General features: G+C 47.2%; 1 protein-coding gene across 4 annotated transcripts in view; it reads left to right on the top strand.

Moving 5' to 3' along the window:
* MOK (MOK protein kinase) overlaps positions 1–22,746 on the top strand; it is a 54,907-nt gene that overhangs the window by 6,686 nt on the left and 25,475 nt on the right. For 3 of the 4 annotated variants that reach the window (XM_063948559.1, XM_063948558.1, XM_063948560.1), the window contains exons 3-5: positions 1,596–1,685; positions 7,665–7,735; positions 22,179–22,257. In XM_063948559.1, coding sequence (XP_063804629.1) covers positions 1,596–1,685; positions 7,665–7,735; positions 22,179–22,257 — 240 coding nt within the window. The remainder of the gene's footprint in view (positions 1–1,595; positions 1,686–7,664; positions 7,736–22,178; positions 22,258–22,746) is intronic. The other variant, XM_063948561.1, reaches the window with a different exon arrangement.

The following is a 22,746-nucleotide window of genomic DNA, read 5'->3' as shown; positions in this document are numbered from 1 at the left end:
GGGCACCCCCCCATTTGTGTAGGTGGTGGGGCGTGCGTACACACTGTGACCACTTCTTGTCACTTACCATGTATATTCCAGACCAGACAGAAGTTGGCGCAGGTGCTAGCGGACTGCTGCGGATAAATCTCTGGGGTGACATGCGCCAATCCCCCAGTGACCTGTAATGGATGTCTATGGAAACATAGTTCCAGAAATTATTTGTATTCATTTTTCCAGGGCTGTAATTGCTACAGAAAACTTGCTGACGCATCTGCGCGTTAATTCACTAGCTTCGGCCATTGGAAGGCCAATTCCAGAACCCAGGATGGGGATAGGGGCTTCTGTGAGCTGTGTTATACTGGGGAGAGGGCAGAGCTGCCTTTTCTGTACACATTCGGCCAAAAAAAGCAGCAGATACCAGCGGCCATATCACTGTCAGCAGAATATAGGGGGCCTCCTGCTAAAGGTCAAATGGAGAGATAGGTGCTAGGAAAAAACATTGCAGAGAGCCGCAAGAGATGGAGAAACAATGGCCCTCATTCCGAGTCGTTCGCTCGGTATTTTTCATCGCATCGCAGTGAAATTCCGCTTAGTACGCATGCGCAATATTCGCACTGCGACTGCGCCAAGTAATTTTACAATGGAGATAGTATTTTTACTCACTGCTTTTTCATCGCTCCGGCGATCGTAGTGTGATTGACAGGAAATGGGTGTTACTGGGCGGAAACAGGCCGTTTTATGGGCGTGTGGGAAAAAACGCTACCGTTTCCGGAAAAAACGCAGGAGTGGCCGGGGAAACGGAGGAGTGTCTGGGCGAACGCTGGGTGTGTTTGTGACGTCAAACCAGGAACGACAAGCACTGAACTGATCGCAGATGCCGAGTAAGTGTGGAGCTACTCTGAAACTGCTAAGTAGTTTGTAATCGCAATATTGCGAATACATCGTTCGCAATTTTAAGATGCTAAGATACACTCCCAGTAGGCGGCGGCTTAGCGTGAGCAACTCTGCTAAAATCGCCTTGCGAACGATCAACTCGGAATGAGGGCCAATATACACTTAAAACTGTGCAAAATTCTATTTTGTACTGCATGTCGGATTTTGTTGTGTGGTGTAATACCCCTCTCCAGACAGCAGATGTCGCTGTTTAGCCCAAGACCGAGCTGGTAAGTGGTAACGTTGCCAGAGTGACTGTGAATTATCAGTGATCAGTGGTGTGCTGCATTCAGCAGGAGGCTATAGTGAATAGTGAAAATAGTGATCACTAGTTAACAATGGTGAAAAAAACACTGCTGCCTCCAAAATGTATGATAACAAGCACTACCAAAAACAGGCAGGCTGAATATAAATGTAGGTTATATCATATAACTTCTATGTTTTTGGAAAGTTTTTGCTCTCTGACACTTAATACTGTTGTATCATGCCACACATGACATGGAGCAATGGCCTGCAACACGTATGACCTGAAACACCGTTGTATGTGTCCGTTTCTTAGTACAGCATTTTATTTAGCCATACCCGTTTAGACTGGTGACATATGGCAGTGTGCACTGAGCACAATCTGCATGTTTATGTGAGTAAATGGTGGCAACGTCTAATACATGGATTATTTCCAGCGCCGAGCAGGTGAATAATCTGAGAGAAATACAAGCATTACGGCGGCTGAGCCCACATCCCAATATCCTCATGTTACATGAAGTGCTGTTGTAAGTACCTTTCTTATTATATTCACTTAGCGCAGGCTTAGACGTATATATACAGATGTAGCCACGTTCATTTATGCGCACGGTTGGAACAGCTAGTGCCCATTCATTCCTATGGGCGACTGCCGGCTGTGACTGGTCGCGGCACGGCGTAGATTAATGCAGTTTGCCGCGTTGCGGATGACCGTGCGTACGCAACGTGGCGACGGTGAGGCTGGCTGCATCTGTATTCATGCATCATAACATTGTTAATCGAGATTTCTCTATCGTCCTAGTGGATGCTGGGGTTCCTGAAAAGACCATGGGGAATAGCGGCTCCGCAGGAGACAGGGCACAAAAAGTAAAGCTTTAGGATCAGGTGGTGTGCACTGGCTCCTCCCCCTATGACCCTCCTCCAAGCCTCAGTTAGATTTTTGTGCCCGGCCGAGAAGGGTGCAATCTAGGTGGCTCTCCTAAAGAGCTGCTTAGAAAAGTTTAGCTTAGGTTTTTTATTTTACAGTGAGTCCTGCTGGCAACAGGATCACTGCAACGAGGGACTTAGGGGAGAAGAAGTGAACTCACCTGCGTGCAGGATGGATTGGCTTCTTTGGCTACTGGACATTAGCTCCAGAGGGACGATCACAGGTACAGCCTGGATGGTCACCGGAGCCTCGCCGCCGGCCCCCTTGCAGATGCTGAAACAAGAAGAAGGTCCAGAATCGGCGGCAGAAGACTCCTCAGTCTTCTTAAGGTAGCGCACAGCACTGCAGCTGTGCGCCATTTCCTCTCAGCACACTTCACACGGCAGTCACTGAGGGTGCAGGGCGCTGGGAGGGGGGCGCCCTGGGAGGCAATGAAAACCTATTTTTGGCTAAAAATACCTCACATATAGCCTCCGGGGGCTATATGGAGATATTTAACCCCTGCCAGAATCCGTTAAGAGCGGGAGACGAGGCCGCCGAAAAAGGGGCGGGGCCTATCTCCTCAGCACACAGCGCCATTTTCCCTCACAGAAAGGCTGGAGGGAAGGCTCCCAGGCTCTCCCCTGCACTGCACTACAGAAACAGGGTTAAAACAGAGAGGGGGGGCACTCATTTGGCGTTAAAAATATATAAAAAAGATGCTATAAGGGAAAACACTTATATAAGGTTGTCCCTATATAATTATAGCGTTTTTGGTGTGTGCTGGCAAACTCTCCCTCTGTCTCTCCAAAGGGCTAGTAGGTCCTGTCCTCTATCAGAGCATTCCCTGTGTGTGTGCTGTGTGTCGGTACGTGTGTGTCGACATGTATGAGGACGATGTTGGTGAGGAGGCGGAGCAATTGCCTGTAATGGTGATGTCACTCTCTAGGGAGTCGACACCGGAATGGATGGCTTATTTAGGGAATTACGTGATAATGTCAACACGCGGCAAGGTCGGTTGACGACATGAGACGGCCGACAAACAATTAGTACCGGTCCAGACGTCTCAAAAACACCGTCAGGGGTTTTAAAACGCCCGTTTACTTTAGTCGGTCGACACAGACACAGACAGGGACACTGAATCCAGTGTCGACGGTGAATAAACAAACGTATTCCTTATTAGGGCCACACGTTACGGGCAATGAAGGAGGTGTTACATATTTCTGATACTACAAGTACCACAAAAGAGGGTATTATGTGGGATGTGAAAAAACTACCGTAGTTTTTCCTGAATCAGATAAATTAAATGAAGTGTGTGATGATGCGTGGGTTCCCCCCGATAGAAAATATGGGCGGTATACCCTTTCCCGCCAGAAGTTAGGGCGCGTTGGGAAACACCCCTTAGGGTGGATAAGGCGCTCACACGCTTATCAGAAAAAGTGGCGGTACCGTCTATAGATAGGGCCGTCCTCAAGGAGCCAGCTGACAGGAGGCTGGAAAATATCATAAAAAGTATATACACACATACTGGTGTTATACTGCGACCAGCGATCGCCTCAGCCTGGATGTGCAGAGCTGGGGTGGCTTGGTCGGATTCCCTGACTAAAAATATTGATACCCTTGACAGGGACAGTATTTTATTGACTATACAGCATTTAAAGGATGCATTTCTATATATGCGAGATGCACAGAGGGATATTTGCACTCTGGCATCAAGAGTAAGTGCGATGTCCATATCTGCCAGAAGATGTTTATGGACACGACAGTGGTCAGGTGATGCAGATTCCAAACGGCACAAAGGTGTATTGCCGTATAAAGGAAGAGGAGTTATTTGGGGTCGGTCCATCGGACCTGGTGGCCACGGCAACTGCTGGAAAATCCACCGTTTTTACCCTAAGTCACATCTCTGCAGAAAAAGACACCGTCTTTTCAGCTTCAGTCCTTTCGTCCCTATAAGAGTCATATTTGCCCAGGGATAGAGGAAAGGGAAGAAGACTGCAGCAGGCAGCCCATTCCCAGGAACAGAAGCCTTCCACCGCTTCTGCCAAGCTCTCAGCATGACGCTGGGACCGTACAGGACCCCTGGATCCTACAAGTAGTATCCCAGGGGTACAGATTGGAATGTCGAAACGTTTCCCCCTCGCAGGCTCCTGAAGTCTGCTTTACCAAGGTCTCCCTCCGACAAGGAGGCAGTATGGGAAACAATTCACGAGCTGTATTCCCAGCAGGTGATAATTAAATTACCCCTCCTACAACAAGAAAAGGGGTATTATTCCACACTATATTGTGGTACTGAAGCCAGAAGGCTAGGTGAGACCTATTCTAAATCTAAAAAAAAATTTGAACACTTACAAAGGTTCAAATCAAGATGGAGTCACTCAGAGCAGTGATAACGAACCGGGAAGAAAGGGACTATATGGTGTCCCGAGACATCAGGGATGCTTACCTCCATGTCCCAAATTTGCCCTTATCACTAAGGGTACCTCAGGTTCGTGGTACAGAACTGTCACTATCAGTTTCAGACGCTGCCGTTTGGATTGTCCACGGCACCCCGGGTCTTTACCAAGGTAATGGCCGAAATGATGGTTCTTCTTCGAAGAAAAGGCGTCTTAATTATCCCTTACTTGGACGATCTCCTGATAAGGGCAAAGTCCAGGGAACAGTTGGAGGTCGGAGTAGCACTATCTCGGATACTGTTACAACAGCAGGGGTGGATTCTAAATATTCCAAAATCGCAGCTGATCCCGACAACAAGTCTCCTGTGCTTAGGGATGATTCTGGACACAGTCCAGAAAAAGGTGTTTCTCCCGGAAGAGAAAGCCAGGGAGTTATCCGAGCTAGTCAGGAACCTCCTAAAATCAGTGCATCATTGCACAAGGGCCATGGTAAAAAAAAAATGGTGACTTCCTTCGAAGCAATTCCAGTCGGCAGATTTCATGCAAGAACTTTTCAGTGGGATCTGCTGGACAAATGGTCCGGATCGCATCTTCAGATGCATCAGCGGATAACCCTATATCCAAGGACAAGGGTGTCTCTCCTGTGGTGGTTACAGAGTGCTCATCTTCTAGAGGGCCGCAGATTCGGCATTCAGTTTTGGATGTTGGTGACCACGGAGGCCAGCCCGAGAGGCTGGGGAGCAGTCACACAAGGAAAAAATTTCCAGGGAGTGTGATCAAGTCTGGAGACTTTTCTCCACATAAATATAGCTAAGGGTAAATTTATAATGCTCTAAGCTTAGCAAGACCTCTGCTTCAAGGTCAGCCGGTATTGATCCAGTGGGATAAAACATCACGGCAGTCGCCCACGTAAATAGACAGGGCGGCACAAGAAGCAGGAGGGCAGTGGCAAAAACTGCAAGGACTTTTCGCTGGGCGGAAAATCATGTGATAGCACTGTCAGCAGTGTTTCATTCCGGGAATGGAAACTGGGAAGCAGACTTCCTCAGTAGGCACGACCTCCACCCGGCAGAGTGGGAACTTCATGGGGAAGTTTTCCACATGATTGTAAACCGTTGGGAATTACCAAAGGTGGACATGATGGCGTCCCGTCTGAACAAAAAACGGGACAGGTATTGCGCCAGGTTAAGAGACCCTCAGGCAATAGCTGTGGACGTTCTGGTAACACCGTGGGTGTACCAGTCGGTGTATGTGTTCCATCCTCTGCTTTTCATACCTAAGGTACTGAGAATTATAAGACGTAGAGGAGTAAGAACTATACTCATGGCTCCGGATTGGCCAAGAAGGACTTGGTACCCGGAACTTCAAGAGATGCTCACAGAGGACTTATGGCCTCTGCCGCTAAGAAGGGACTTGTTTCAGCAAGTACCATGTCTGTTCCAAGACTTACCGCAGCTGCGTTTGACGGCATGGCGGTGGAACGCCGGATCCTAAGGGAAAAGGCATTCAGGAAGAGGTCATTCCTACCCTGGTCAAAGCCAGAAAGGAGGTGACCGCACAACATTATCACCACATGTGGCGAAAATATGTTGCGTGGTGTGAGGCCAGGAAGGCCCCACGAAGAAATTTCAACTCGGTCGATTCCTGCATTTCCTGCAAACAGGAGTGTCTATGGGCCTCAAATTGGGGTCCATTAAGGTTCAAATTTCGGCCCTGTCGATTTTTCTTCCAGAAAGAATTGGCTTCAGTTCCTGAAGTCCAGAAGTTTGTCAAGGGAGTATTGCATATACAACCCCCTTTTGTGCCTCCAGTGGCACTGTGGGATCTCAACGTAGTTCTGGGATTCCTCAAAACACATTGGTTTAAAACCAGTCAAATCTGTGGATTTGAAGCATCTCACATGAAAAGTGAACATGCTCTTGGACCTGGCCTGGACCAGGCGAGTGTCAAATTGGTGGTTTTTTTCTCAAAAAAGCCCATATCTGTTTGTCCATTCGGACAGGGCAGAGCTGCGGACTCGTCCCCAGTTCTCTCCCTAAGGTGGTGTCAGTGTTTCACCTGAACCAGCTTATTGTGGTGTCTTGCGCCTACTAGGGACTTGGAGGACTCCAAGTTGCTAGATGTGGTCAGGGCCCTGAAAATATAGGTTCCAGGACGGCTGGAGTCAGGAAAACTGACTTGCTGTTATCCTGTATGCACCCAACAAACTGGGTGCTCTTGCTTCTAAGCAGACTTTTGCTAGTTGGATGTGTAATACAATTCAGCTTGCACATTCTGTGGCAGGCCTGCCACAGCCAAAATATGTAAATGCCCATTCCACAAGGAAGGTGGGCTCATCTTGCGCGGCTGCCCGAGGGGTCTCGGCTTTACAACTTTGCCGAGCGGCTATTTAGTCAGGGGCAAACACGTTTGTAAAATCCTACAAATTTGATAACCTGGCTAAGGAGGACCTGGAGTTCTCTCATTCGGTGCTGCAGAGTCATCCGCACTCTCCCGCCCGTTTGGGAGCTTTGGTATAATCCCCATGGTCTTTTCAGGAACCCCAGCATCCACTAGGACGATAGAGAAAATAAGAATTTACTTACCGATAATTCTATTTCTCGGAGTCCGTAGTGGATGCTGGGCGCCCATCCCAAGTGCGGATTATCTGCAATACTTGTACATAGTTACAAAAATCGGGTTATTATTGTTGTGAGCCATCTTTCAGAGGCTCCGCTGTTATCATACTGTTAACTGGGTTCAGATCACAGGTTGTACAGTGTGATTGGTGTGGCTGGTATGAGTCTTACCCGGGATTCATAAATCCTTCCTTATTGTGTACGCTCGTCCGGGCACAGTATCCTAACTGAGGCTTGGAGGAGGGTCATAGGGGGAGGAGCCAGTCCACACCACCTGATCCTAAAGCTTTACTTTTTGTGCCCTGTCTCCTGCGGAGCCGCTATTCCCCATGGTCTTTTCAGGAACCCCAGCATCCACTACGGACTCCGAGAAATAGAATTATCGGTAAGTAAATTCTTATTATTTTCTATATCCATATTATAGTACAAAGCAAAATACATGGGGTCTGATTCAGAGCTGTACGTAAACCCGCTGATGAACACACAGCGCCGTTATTTATCGATGGGCGCATGGCGTCCGTCTCTGATTCACGCCCATAGTCATAATTATCCTGACTTGCTGCTAATCTGCTGACTCTTATCTTCCAGTGACAGAAAGTCAGGCGGCCTCGCATTAATCTGTGAATTAATGGATATGAACATTTACGAGCTGATAAGAGGTAAACGTATAACTGATGTCATTTACTAACAATGGAGATTATATAGTATTCCAGCATGTGATGGCACTCACAGACTACACAGATACAAAATCAACTGTAATCAAGTTACTATGACCACCTCCTACGTGCGACATCGGCAGCGCGTAGACTATGAAGTACGCCACGTGTCGTGCGCTGGCTTGGTGGGTAATAAGGTGTGTGATAGGCTGTCTGCACACATATCACTCGTTGCTGGCTTGGTGGGTATATAAGGTGTGTGATAGGCTGTCTGCACACATATCACTCGTTGCTGGCTTGGTGGGTATATAAGGTGTGTGATAGGCCGTCTGCACACAGATCATTTGTTGCTGGCTTGGTGGGTATATAAGGTGTGTGATAGGCCGTCTGCACACAGATCACTCGTTGCTGGCTTGGTGGGTATATAAGGTGTGTGATAGGCTGTCTGCACACATATCATTCGTTGCTGCCTTGGTGGGTATATAAGGTGTGTGATAGGCCGTCTGCACACAGATCACTCGTTGCTGGCTTGGTGGGTATATAAGGTGTGTGATAGGACGTCTGCACACATATCACTCGTTGCTGGCTTGGTGGGTATATAAGGTGTGTGATAGGCCGTCTGCACACAGATCACTCGTTGCTGGCTTGGTGGGTATATAAGGTGTGTGATAGGCTATCTGCACACATATCATTCGTTGCTGGCTTGGTGGGTATATAAGGTGTGTGATAGGCCGTCTGCACACAGATCACTCGTTGCTGGCTTGGTGGGTATATAAGGTGTGTGATAGGACGTCTGCACACAGATCACTCGTTGCTGGCTTGATGGGTATATAAGGTGTTTGATAGGCCGTCTGCACACATATCACTCGTTGCTGGCTTGGTGGGTGTATAAGGTGTGTGATAGGCTGTCTGCACACATATCACTCGTTGCTGGCTTGGTGGGTATATAAGGTGTGTGATCGGCCGTCTGCAAACATATCACTCGTTGCTGGCTTGGTGGGTATATAAGGTGTGCGATAGGCCGCCTGCACACATATCACTCGTTGCTGGCTTGGTGGGTATATAAGGTGTGTGATATGCCGTCTGCACACATATCACTCGTTGCTGGCTTGGTGGGTATATAAGGTGTGTGATATGCCGTCTGCACACATATCACTCGTTGCTGGCTTGGTGGGTATATAAGGTGTGTGATATGCCGTCTGCACACATATCACTCGTTGCTGGCTTGGTGGGTATATAAGGTGTGCGATAGGCCGTCTGCACACATATCACTCAGTGCTGGCTTGGTGGGTGTATAAGGTGTGTGATAGGCTGTCTGCAAACATATCACTCGTTGCTGGCTTGGTGGGTATATAAGGTGTGTGATAGGCCGTCTGCACACATATCACTCGTTGCTGGCTTGGTGGGTGTATAAGGTGTGTGATAGGCTGTCTGCACACATATCACTCGTTGCTGGCTTGGTGGGTATATAAGGTGTGTGATCGGCCGTCTGCAAACATATCACTCGTTGCTGGCTTGGTGGGTATATAAGGTGTGCGATAGGCCGCCTGCACACATATCACTCGTTGCTGGCTTGGTGGGTATATAAGGTGTGTGATATGCCGTCTGCACACATATCACTCGTTGCTGGCTTGGTGGGTATATAAGGTGTGTGATATGCCGTCTGCACACATATCAATCGTTGCTGGCTTGGTTGGTATATAAGGTGTGCGATAGGCCGTCTGCACACATATCACTCAGTGCTGTCATGGGTAAAAGGGGTGATTTATCAGAGTTGCAGGAAGGGATGATTATTGGCTTTCAGGCCAAGGGCGGCGGTACGTCTGACACAGCGCAGTGTGTGACCTGTCCGCGTGCTGCTGCGGTGAAGGTGTACCGTGACTGGACAAATGGCACCATTGCCAATAACCAACATGGAAACTGCGGAGCACCACGTGCCATTGATGTGAGAGGTGAACATCGGCTGAGAAGGTGCGTGAGGGCCGAAAGACACGCTACAGGGGAGAATGACTGATAGAGAGGGGGGCGGGGTGACACGGAGCAAACCAAGGGGTCTTTCAAAAATCTTTCATCATTACACTACTTCAATAACTAGGTATATGAGATGCTTTGTGTTTATTGTAGGGATCAGAGAACAGTGGTTGGGATATAGACAGGTAAGCACCAGTCTGTAATATGTGTATGAAGGGGGAAGACTTTGCACCTGGAAGCATTAGGTTAGAATAATCGGTTTTGCGTGGGGGCCATTTTGCCGCACATTGGACCTTGTTGCATTTTCAGAGGCTGCAAACGGCAGACAGTCTGTATTATCGCTAGCCAATTAACACTGCATCCCACACACAGGAGCTTTGATGTTTTTATTATTTAAGCCGCTGTTTTTTTTATCTCAGCATTTCCTTTGCAAAATGTCATAGTGGGTGGCAGGGTCTTCATCGTGGACGCGATTTGCTGCATCGCGCTGAGAATAAGGTTATCATGTCCCCACTCCTCCGTCCCGCACAGTTCTGGGATATGACCCTGCTTTCCTGACAGTCTGTGGGGGCTCTCCTAAATTCGGGGTCTCCTGTACGTTCTGGGAAAGCAAACAAGTATGGATGGAACGCATTACAGCACTCCAGCACATGCCAGAGGAGAGGGTCACCTGATCACAGAGATTGCGTTTTACACGTGTGTAAGAAGGGGGCATTCCGAAGCGCACTACATCATATTTGTGGTTTATAACACTTATATCGCACCACCATATTCCATTGCACTTTACAATTGGGAACTAACCGTAATAAAACCAGACTGGGTAATAACAGACAGACATAGAGGTAGGAAGGCCCTGCTCGCAGGCCTACACTCTATAGGGAAGTATGAGTGTGATACACAAGGATTGGTTCCTCGCATTGTATATCTCTCCAGCCAGATTGCTAGTCACACAGCAATGTTGTCCTTGGGCCAGCGGGATGTGTGAGTGTGTAACGTTATGTGTGGACTGTATAGAGGGGTTGTAATTGGGTAGGACAGCCTATGGAGGGGTATCTTGTCACGCCAACAGTCTCAAATGATCCAGCAAGCTTCAAGGTTAGGTCAGCTAATTAGCTTGTGGCCGAAGGGCGGTCTCGCCTGAAGGAGAGACTAGTGACATCACAAACATCCGTCTGTATTGTGAACGCACTGTATAAGTGGCCCGCTTTACAGAAGCTGATCAGGAGACCATGTTTTCTGGGACACCGCAGCAAGAACATTCTTCTCAAACTGCATCTGAGAATAATTAGAGAGAAGATGTGACTGCTCTAGGGAAGTATTGTGGGAGCATTCGCTGGAGACGTCCGTTAGGAGGCTCAGCAAATCAGACTGTATCTTCAAATATGTAAAGGGACAGTACACGGAGCTATGTTAGTAAAAGAACTCTATATAGGACGCGTGGGCACTCACTGAGGCTGGAGGAGAGAAAATTCCGCACACAATGTAGGAAAGGGTTCTTCACAGTTATGACAATAAAGATTTGGAACTCTCTGCCAGAGAAGGTGGTAATGGCGGACTCGGTGAATACATTTAAAAATGGATTAGATAAATTTCTAACTAAAAAAGATATCCAAGGTTATAACATTTAAAATATTAATACTTTGGGAAGATATTTGGGAAGAACACAAATTTATAGTTGTTAATTAGTCTTAAAACATCACTTCAGCAGGGAAATTATAATAAACTCATCTTAATACAGATTACGGTATGAAATATATACAGGTTGAACCACATGGGCATTCTGCCTCTTTTCAACCTCATTAACTATGTTACCATGTATAGAAAAATCAGAGTTTATAATTTCCTCTCCGTGTACTTTCCTCTCTACAGTCCTCTGATTGCTGTACCCTCCTGTGTACTTTCCTCTCTACAGTCCTCTGATGGCTGTACCCTCCTGTGTACTTTCCTCTCTACAGTCCTCTGATGGCTGTACCCTCCTGTGTACTTTACTCTCTACAGTCCTCTGATTGCTGTACCCTCCTGTGTACTTTCCTCTCTACAGTCCTCTGATTGCTGTACCCTCCTGTGTACTTTCCTCTCTACAGCCCTCTGATTGCTGTACCCTCCTGTGTACTTTCCTCTCTGCAGTCCTCTGATTGCTGTACCCTCCTGTGTACTTTCCTCTCTGCAGTCCTCTGATTGCTGTACCCTCCTGTGTACTTTCCTCTCTACAGTCGTCTGATTGCTGTACCCTCCTGTGTACTTTCCTCTCTACAGTCCTCTGATTGCTGTACCCTCCTGTGTACTTTCCTCTCTACAGTCCTCTGATGGCTGTACCCTCCTGTGTACTTTCCTCTCTACAGTCCTCTGATTGCTGTACCCTCCTGTGTACTTTCCTCTCTACAATCCTCAGATTGCTGTACCCCCCGCTCTTACTTTTCACTCTACAATCCTCAGATTGCTGTACCCCCTTCCCCCGCGTACTTTCTCTTTACAATCCTCCTATTACTATACCCTCCTGCGTACTTTCCTCTCTACAATCCACTAATTGCTGTACCCTCCCACGTACTTTCCCCTCTACATTCCTTCGATTGCTGTACCCTCCTGTGTACTTTCTTCTCTACAATCCTCCTATTGCTGTACCCTACTGCGTACTTTCTTCTCTACAGTCCTCTGATTGCTGTACCCTCCCACGCACTTTCCACTGTACAATCCTCCTATTGCTGTACCCTCCCACGCACTTTCCCTCTTCAGTCCAATGATTGCTGTACCCTCCAGCATACTTTCCCCTCTTCAATCCTCTGATTGCAGTACCCTCCCACGTACTTTCCTCTCTACAATCCTCCGAGTGCTGTACCCTCCCGTGTACTTTCCACTCTACAGTCCTCCGATTGCTGTACCCTCCGTGGCACTTTCCCCTCTTCAATTCTCTCATTGCTGTTCCCTCCCATATACTTTCCTCTCTACAATCCTCTGATTGCTGTACCCTCCCGTGCACATTCCCCTCTTCAATTCTCTCATTGCTGTTCCCTCCCACATACTTTCCTCTCTACAATCCTCCTATTGCTGTACCCTCCCACGTACTTTTCTCTCTACAATCCTCCGATTGCTATACCCTCCTGCGTACTATCCCCTCTACAATCCTCTGATTGCTGTACCCTCCCATGCACTTTCCCCTCTTCAGTCCTCCAATTACTGTAATGCCCTGTATACTTTCCGCTCTACAATCCTCCGATTGCTGTACCCTCCTGCGCACTTTCCCCTCTTCAATCCTCCAATTACTGTACCCTCCTGTGTACTTTCCTTTCTACAATCCTTCTATTGCTGTACCCTCCTGCATACTTTCCTCTCTACAATCCTCTGATTGCTGTACCTGCCTGCGTACTTTCCTCTCTACAATCCTCTGATTGCTGTACCTTCCTGCTCACTTTCCCCTCTTCAATCCTCCGATTGCTGTACCCTCCTGCGTTCTTTACTCTCTACAATACTCCGATTGCTGTACCCTCCTGCGTACTTTCCTCTCTACAATCGTCCGATTGCTGTACCCCCCTCATACTTTCCTCTCTACAATCCTTTGATTTCCAATGTGAAAATATAATTGATATGAACATTTTGATAGGGTGGTAGGTTTGAATATACACCACCTTTTCTTGATCTATTTAGGTTGTGAATGCTATAATGTGTTAATCATAAACTCCTATTGGTTTTACAAGCAAAGTGAATGAAGCAGAATCTCTGTGTTTATAGGTTTGCTCTATAGTAATCAGACAATGTACATAAACATGGACTCTGCATTTTATGCTCTCTCATCTTGGCCAGGCCAACGTAATTTGCCGTATAGTCATGGCACACCATACACAGTAGTATTGGATTTGCAAAAAAGACTACAAAGATACACTTACTGCAAACATCAACAAGAATAAAATATCGGAGGGAACTTTAGAATTTCACCAGAGTGAGAATCAGCCTCTAACGTCCTCGGGTTCCTTTTTATACATCTGGCCACCAAGAGTGTGACACGGGAAGGAAATACATCCACACTGGGTAACCAGCAGCGTTCATTAGCATAACCCTACGCGTTTCACTGGACTTCTTTAGCGGTTTTATTGGTGACAGCCCTCTTCTATTGTATTTCCTGTCTGAATACGTGTTATATCTTTCTGCAACAATTATTATTAAATATAATCGTAAATTCTTTAATTAAGTGTAATGCGGATATTGTGTGGCCGCTTCTAGGACTGTATCAGCTGTAACACAGAGAAACCAACCCCGTTATTATTGGGACTAAATTTGGCTAAAGGTATTTGGTGTACTACTTACTTATAATGTAAGAATGTAGGTAGGTTTACGTAAGCAGCTAATTGCACTATGTTATGGCAGCATGGTGGCTTGTTTGTCTCACCGTGCTGAATATATTGATTTAATTTCAATCAGGCCCATATCTGTGTGGGGTTTGTATGTTCTCCACGTGTTTGCTCCTGCCCCCCCATACTACAAAGACATTGTAATAGGTCTATTGTCTTGTGGAATTGTTGATCTTAGGGTGGATCCGATTGATTGGGAATTTACATTTTAATTGCCATTTGACCAAGGACTGATATGAATGGATGCGTGATATGTAGGCACTATAGAAGAAACTATTAATAAATTATATTTAATAGAGAGATGGTCCCTCCTTGACTACACTCCTCTATGGACCGTGTCAGTAGCTACAGCCTGTGAGGAGGCCCAAAATACAGGTATTAGCGGTGATTCCGTTAGCATATCATGGTCAGTGTTCTCTCTGTACTCTGTCTGTTGCCTGCACAATAGAAGCAGCAGTTTTATAGACATCAATTCACTAATCGGTGAGTCCTGACATCAAACTTGCTGGAGGCGCAGAGGGCGTGGCAGCGCACATCACATCTTCTCGGTCCTGCTCTACCCACCGTACAATGCCCCGCACTGGTGTACTATCCTGTGAGTAGTGGTGACCATCGATTGTATTGCTATCAATAGCCGATGGTTTAAAACCATCAGACAGAAACCATCGATGTTGAGCATTGGTTGTTTGTGTTATGCGCATGTGCAGAGGGTACCCAGTCATGTGCGAAACGCATTTGTGTGTCACCATAGGCCTCAGCAATTAATATTATACCATTGACAGCCGGTCATCAATGGTGACCATTGACCCCTGCTAGACCTATCTGTGAGTGCAGGAAAGTGGACAAGTGTGCCAGAAACAAACAAACACACACACACACACACACACACACACACACACACACACACACACACACACACACACACACACACACACTGCAAGTCTGAACCAAGGGCGTAAATCAGATCTGATCGCTAGGCTGCGTTTTTGCATGCACAGCGTGCGATCAGGTCCAAACTGCGCATGCAGATGCACCACAATAAGTAGGCGCGTTGCACGGGTACAAAGCGGATCGCCACTCAGCGATGGGTTTGTGCGACGGATCCGTTTGCACGGGCATTCGCAAGGAGATTGACAGGAAGAGGGCGTGTGTGGGAGGCAACTGACCATTTTAAGGGAGTGTCTGGAAAAACGCAGGCGTTCCCAAGTGTTTGCAGGGCGGGTGTCTGACATCAATTCCGTTCCCGGACAGGCTGATGTGATCACAGCGGCTGAGTAAGTCCTGGGCTGCGCAGAGACTGCACAAGATCAGTTTGTACAGCTCTGCTACACATGCGATCACACACTTGCACAGGTAAAATACACTCCCATATGGGCGGCGACTATCTGATCGCAGAAGTGCAAAAATCACCTGCTAGCGATCAGGTCTGAATTAGGCCCCAAGTCAGGTGCATGATTTTTGCAAGTGTGAGCGTAGTTTGGGTGGATTGTTCGGGGGATATTCAATTATCCGCAAATTCGCGGCAATTTTGCGCCCGAAAATTTTTCGCGGCAATCGGCCGAAAATTGCCGCGAAAACGCTCCGTTTTTCCATTTTCCGCAAATTCGCGGCAATTTTTCGCCCGAATTTTTTTTCGCGGTAATCGGACGAAAATTGCCGCAAAAACGCTCCATTTTTCGACCTATTCAATTCCGACCGGGTTTCACGTGAAAATTCTTGCAGTGAAAAGTGCAGGTGAAAATGGGGAAATCAGCCTGTACCCCAAAAAATGCTAAACTAACATAGGAAAACAGAAGAGAAGTGTGTTAGAGATCACATTAGAGAGTTTTTGGGGACTTAAATTGTGTGAAATGGCGGTTATATGCATTTTTTTTTAAATGCAAAAAAATAAGAATTTACTTACCGATAATTCTATTTCTCGGAGTCCGTAGTGGATGCTGGGGTTCCTGAAAGGACCATGGGGAATAGCGGCTCCGCAGGAGACAGGGCACAAAAAGTAAAGCTTTAGGATCAGGTGGTGTGCACTGGCTCCTCCCCCCATGACCCCCCTCCAAGCCAGTTAGGTACTGTGCCCGGACGAGCGTACACAATAAGGGAGGAATTTTGAATCCCGGGTAAGACTCATACCAGCCACACCAATCACACCGTACAACTTGTGATCTAAACCCAGTTAACAGTATGATAACAGCGGAGCCTCTGAAAAGATGGCTCACAACAATAATAACCCGATTTTTGTAACTATGTACAAGTATTGCAGATAATCCGCACTTGGGATGGGCGCCCAGCATCCACTACGGACTCCGAGAAATAGAATTATCGGTAAGTAAATTCTTATTTTCTCTATCGTCCTAGTGGATGCTGGGGTTCCTGAAAGGACCATGGGGATTATACCAAAGCTCCCAAACGGGCGGGAGAGTGCGGATGACTCTGCAGCACCGAATGAGAGAACTCCAGGTCCTCTTTTGCCAGGATATCAAATTTGTAGAATTTTACAAACGTGTTCTCCCCTGACCACGTAGCTGCTCGGCAGAGTTGTAATGCCGAGACCTCTCGGGCAGCCGCCCAAGATGAGCCCACCTTCCTTGTGGAATGGGCCTTAACCGATTTAGACTGTGGCAGGCCTGCCTCAGAATGTGCAAGTTGAATTGTGTTACAAATCCAACGAGCAATCGACTGCTTAGAAGCAGGCGCACCCAACTTGTTGGGTGCATACAGTATAAACAGCGAGTCAGATTTTCTGACTCCAGCTGTCCTGGAATATATTTTCAGGGCCCTGACAACTTCTAGCAACTTGGAGTCCTCCAAGTCCCTAGTAGGTGCAAGGCACCACAATAAGCTGGTTCAGGTGAAACACTGACACCACCTTAGGGAGAGAACTGGGGACGAGTCCGCAGCTCTGCCCTGTCCGAATGGACAAACAGATATGGGCTTTTTTGAGAAAAAACCACCAATTTGACACTCGCCTGGTCCAGGCCAGGGCCAAGAGCATGGTCACTTTTTATGTGAGATGCTGCAAATCCACATATTTGACTGGTTTTAAACCAATGTGATTTGAGAAATCCCAGAACTACGTTGAGATCCCACAGTGCCACTGGAGGCACAAAAAAGGGGTTTGTATATGCAATACTCCCTTGACAAACTTCTGGACTTCAGGAACTGAAGCCAATTCTTTCTGGAAGAAAATTTACAGGGCCGAATTTGAACCTTAATGGACCCCAATTTGAGGCCCATAGACACTCCTGTTTGCAGGAAATGCCGGAAACGACCGAGTTGAAATTTCTTTGTGGGGCCTTCCTGGCCTCACACCACGCAACAAATTTTCGCCACACGTGGTGATAATGTTGTGCGGTCACCTCCTTTCTGGCTTTGACCAGGGTAGGAATGACCTCTTCCGGAATGCCTTTTTTCCCTTAGGATCCGGCTTTCCATCGCCATGCCGACAAACGCAGCTGCGGTAAGTCTTGGAACAGACATGGTACTTGCTGAAGCAAGTCCCTTCTTAGCGGCAGAGGCCATAAGACCTCTGTAAGCATCTCTTGAAGTTCCGGGTACCAAGTCCTTCTTGGCCAATCCGGAGCCATGAGTATAGTTCTTACTCCTCTACGTCTTATAATTCTCAGCACCTTAGGTATGAGAAGCAGAGGAGGGAACACATACACCGACTGGTACACCCACGGTGTTACCAGAACGTCCACATCTATTGCCTGAGGGTCCCTTGACCTGGCGCAATACCTGTCCCGTTTTTTGTTCAGACGGGACGCCATCATGTCCACCTTTGGTATTTCCCAACGGTTTACAATCATGTGGAAAAAACTTCTCAATGAAGTTTCCACTCTCCCGGGTGGAGGTCGTGCTGAGGAAGTCTGCTTCCCAGTTTCCATTCCCGGGATGAAACACTGCTGACAGTGCTATCACATGATTTTCCGCCCAGCGAAAAGTCCTTGCAGTTTCTGCCATTGCCCTCCTGCTTCTTGTGTCGCCCTGTCTGTTTACGTGGGCGACTGCCGTGATGTTTTTCCCACTGGATCAATACCGGCTGACCTTGAAGCAGAGGTCTTGCTAAGCTTAGAGCATTATAAATTTACCCTTAGCTCCAGTATATTTATGTGGAGAAAAGTCTCCATACTTGATCACACTCCCTGGAAATTTTTCCCTTGTGTGACTGCTCCCCAGCCTCTCAGGCTGGGCTCCGTGGTTACCAGCATCCAATCCTGAATGCCGAATCTGCGGCCCTCTAGAAGATGAGCACTCTATAACCACCACAGGAGAGACACCCTTGTCCTTGGATATTGGGTTATCCGCTGATGCATCTGAAGATGCGATCCGGACCATTTGTCCAGCAGATCCCACTGAAAAGTTCTTACGTGAAATCTGCCGAATGGAATTGCTTCGTAGGAAGCCACCATTTTTACCAGGACCCTTGTGCAATGATGCACTGTTTTTAGGAGGTTCCTGACTTGCTCGGATAACTCCCTGGCTTTCTCTTCCGGGAGAAACACCTTTTTCTGGACTGTGTCCAGAATCATCCCTAGGCACAGCAGACGTGTCGTCGGGATCAGCTGCGATTTTGGAATATTTAGAATCCACCCGTGCTGATTGTAGCAGTATCCGAGATAGTGCTACTCCGACCTCCAACTGTTCCCTGGACTATGCCCCTATCAGGAGATCGTCCAAGTAAGGGATAATTAAGACGCCTTTTCTTCGAAGAAGAATCATCAATTCGGCCATTACCTTGGTAAAGACCCCGGGGTGCCGTGGACAATCCAAACGGCAGCGTCTGAAACTGATAGTGACAGTTCTGCACCACGAACCTGAGGTACCCTTAGTGAGAAGGGCAAATTTGGGACATAGAGGTAAGCATCCCTGATGTCCCGGGACACTATATAGTCCCCTTCTTCCTGGTTCGTTATCACTGCTCTGAGTGACTTCATCTTAATTTGAACCTTTGTAAGTGTTCAAAAAAATTTTTTAGAATAAGTCTCACCTAGCCTTCTGGCTTCAGTACCACAATATAGTGTGGAATAATACCCCTTTTCTGTAGTAGGAGGGGTAATTTAATTGTCACCTGCTGGGAACACAGCTTGTGAATTTTTTCCCATACTACCTCCTTGTCGGAGGGAGACTTGGTAAAGCAGACTTCAGGAGCCTGCGAAGGGGAAACGTCTCGACATTCCCATCTGTACCCCCGGGATACTACTTGTAGGATCCAGGGGTCCTGTACGGTCTCAGCGCCATGCTGAGAACTTGTCAGACGCGGTGGAACGCTTCTGTTCCTGGGAATAGGCTGCCTGTTGCAGTCTTCTTCCCTTTCCTCTATCCCTGGGCAGATATGATCTTATAGGGACGAGAGGACTGAGGCTGAAAAGACGGTGTCTTTTTCTGCAGAGATGTGACTTAGGGTAAAAAACGGTGGATTTTCCAGCAGTTGCCGTGACCACCAGGTCCGATGGACCGACCCCAAATAAGTCCTCTTCCTTTATACGGCCATACTGTGCCGTTTGGAATCTGCATCACCTGACCACTGTCGTGTCCATAACATCTTCTGGCAGTTATGGACATCGCGTTTATTCATGATGCCAGAGTGCAAATATCCCTCTGTGCATCTCGCATATATAGAAATGCTCTATAGTCAATAAAATACTGTCCCTGTCAAGGGTATCAATATTTTTAGTCAGGGAATCCGACCAAGCCACCCTAGCTCTGCACATCCAGGCTGAGGCGATCGCTGGCCGCAGTATAACACCAGTATGTGTGTATATACTTTTTATTATATTTTCCAGCCTTGTCAGCTGGTCCTTGAGGACGGCCCTATCTATAGACGGTACCGCCACTTGTTTTGATAAGCGTGTGAGCGCCTTATCCACCTTAAGGGGTGTTTCCCAACGCGCCCTAACTTCTGGCGGGAAAGGGTATACCGCCCATAATTTTCTATCGGGGGGAACCCACGCATCATCACACACTTTATTTAATTTATCTGATTCAGGAAAAACTATGGTAGTTTTTTCACATCCCACATAATACCCTCTTTTGTGGTACTTGTAGTATCAGAAATACGTAACACCTCCTTCATTGCCTTTAACGTGTGGCCCTAATAAGGAATACGTTTGTTTATTCACCGTCGACACTGGATTCAGTGTCCCTGTCTGTGTCTGTGTCGACCGACTAAAGTAAACGGGCGTTTTAAAACCCTTGACGGTGTTTTTGAGACGTCTGGACCGTACTAATTGTTTGTCGGCCGTCTCATGTCGTCAACCGACCTTGCAGCGTGTTGACATTATCACGTAATTTCCTAAATAAGCCATCCATTCCGGTGTCGACTCCCTAGAGAGTGACATCACCATTACAGGCAATTGCTCCGCCTCCTCACCAACATCGTCCTCCTACCTGTCGACACACACGTACCGACACACAGCACACACACAGGGAATGCTCTGATAGAGGACAGGACCCACTAGCCCTTTGGAGAGACAGAGGGAGAGTTTGCCAGCACACACCAAAAACGCTATAATTATATAGGGACAACCTTATATAAGTGTTTTCCCTTATAGCATCTTAATATATATATAAGCATATCGCCAAATTAGTGCCCCCCCTCTCTGTTTTAACCCTGTTTCTGTAGTGCAGTGCAGGGGAGAGCCTGGGAGCCTTCCCTCCAGCCTTTCTGTGAGGGAAAATGGCGCTGTGTGCTGAGGAGATAGGCCCCGCCCCTTTTTCGGCGGCCTCGTCTCCCGCTCTTAACGGATTCTGGCAGGGGTTAAATATCTCCATATAGCCTCCGGAGGCTATATGTGAGGTATTTTTAGCCAAAATAGGTATTCATTTGCCTCCCAGGGCGCCCCCCTCCCAGCGCCCTGCACCCTCAGTGACTGCCGTGTGAAGTGTGCTGAGAGGAAAATGGCGCACAGCTGCAGTGCTGTGCGCTACCTTTAGAAGACTGAGGAGTCTTCTGCCGCCGATTCTGGACCTTCAGCATCTGCAAGGGGGCCGGCGGCAAGGCTCCGGTGACCATCCAGGCTGTACCTGTGATCGTCCCTCTGGAGCTGATGTCCAGTAGCCAAGAAGCCAATCCATCCTGCACGCAGGTGAGTTCACTTCTTCTCCCCTAAGTCCCTCGTTGCAGTGATCCTGTTGCCAGCAGGACTCACTGTAAAATAAAAAACCTAAGCTAAACTTTCCTAAGCAGCTCTTTAGGAGAGCCACCTAGATTGCACCCTTCTCGGCCGGGCACAAAATCTAACTGGCTTGGAGGGGGGTCATGGGGGGAGGAGCCAGTGCACACCACCTGATCCTAAAGCTTTACTTTTTGTGCCCTGTCTCCTGCGGAGCCGCTATTCCCCATGGTCCTTTCAGGAACCCCAGCATCCACTAGGACGATAGAGAAAATGATAGAAAGCAAGTTTTTTTGAGCAAAATAAATGCTCTCATTAAATTTGGGGTACATGAAAATGGGTATAAGTATATATTTGGGTCATTTTAGGGTACTTTAAAAAAAAGTGGAAACAGACCGATTACTCCCATCTGCAAGCCTAAAAAACACCTGTCCCACTCATAAAGCACCCCAATATACCTGTCCCATACCTTGAACCCCAATTTCCATCACTTTTTACTTTTTCACCCCAAAAATGACATGTCATTATTGGCCAATTAAAAATAATTAAAAACTTCAACGTGCCTAATTAGTCATAAAGGGGGGTGTCCCAGGAGTTCTGTACCATATCCAAACATTTTTACCTTAAAATAGTGACTTTTCCCAACTTTTCACCTGCTTCAGAGAAGGTGAAGTGAAATTAGTGAAAACATGATCACCGATAAATTTTCCAGGATAATTGAATAGGCTGTAATTGCATTTCACGTGAAAAGTCCGGTTTTTCACGTGAAAAGTCCGTTATCACTGCTAATTGAATATGGTCCTTCATATTTATTTAATCTTATAGTGTATTTCCCCTGAAGTGTCTGTGGGTCTGTTTATAGGAAGAGTTCCTGTGAATCAGCTTTCACATTGCACATAAGAAACGTGCATTCTTCATTATCGTGAAGCCCATATCGCTGGTTCTGGGGTTTTATGGGAAGAACGCTGTAAGAAGGAGCGCAGGTTTGTGTCTCACCATTGCTCATTACTTTCTCCCGCACAGAGAGAAGACAACCACTGTCTGACAGTAAGGTCAGGAACTACGTGTACCAGCTCTGCAAGTCCCTAGAGCACATGCACAGGTGAGTTACCTGCCGTGGATCTGCGCACAGGAAGTGCTGGAAGCGTTGTACTCTGTGTCCTCTGTATGTATTGCTGATAGTGACATAACCAGAACAGGAGTAACCTGTTTCCTCTGCAGTCGTATCGTTGTACCACCAGCCTCAGGCAATCACTTTCCCTGTGCCGCAGCTTGGTGCAGTGACCGCCGTTATTGGCGACATAGGTGAAGGAGCGTCCTGGGGAGACAGGCTGTCATGAATCTTCCTAAAATACATTTTACAACATCAACCGAATACAGTTCATTAAATGGATAATTAATATTTAAAAAAACATCACATGTCTGGTAGATTTCTTGCAGAGTAATATAAGGACTCGCAGGATACAGCCTGGCATAGCAATCTATCTTTGTACCGTTTTCTTATATCGCCAATGGACAGTACTGTGTTACGTCTTCTTCTGAGTGATTACTGGGCATTGCAATTATACAATAGCTCACACTCCTTCATTTA

This window comes from Pseudophryne corroboree, chromosome 12 (assembly GCF_028390025.1).
Source record: "Pseudophryne corroboree isolate aPseCor3 chromosome 12, aPseCor3.hap2, whole genome shotgun sequence".
Taxonomy (NCBI): Eukaryota; Metazoa; Chordata; class Amphibia; order Anura; family Myobatrachidae; genus Pseudophryne; species Pseudophryne corroboree.
Note: the sequence above shows the minus strand (reverse complement) of the source record. Positions and strands in the feature narration are given on the sequence as shown.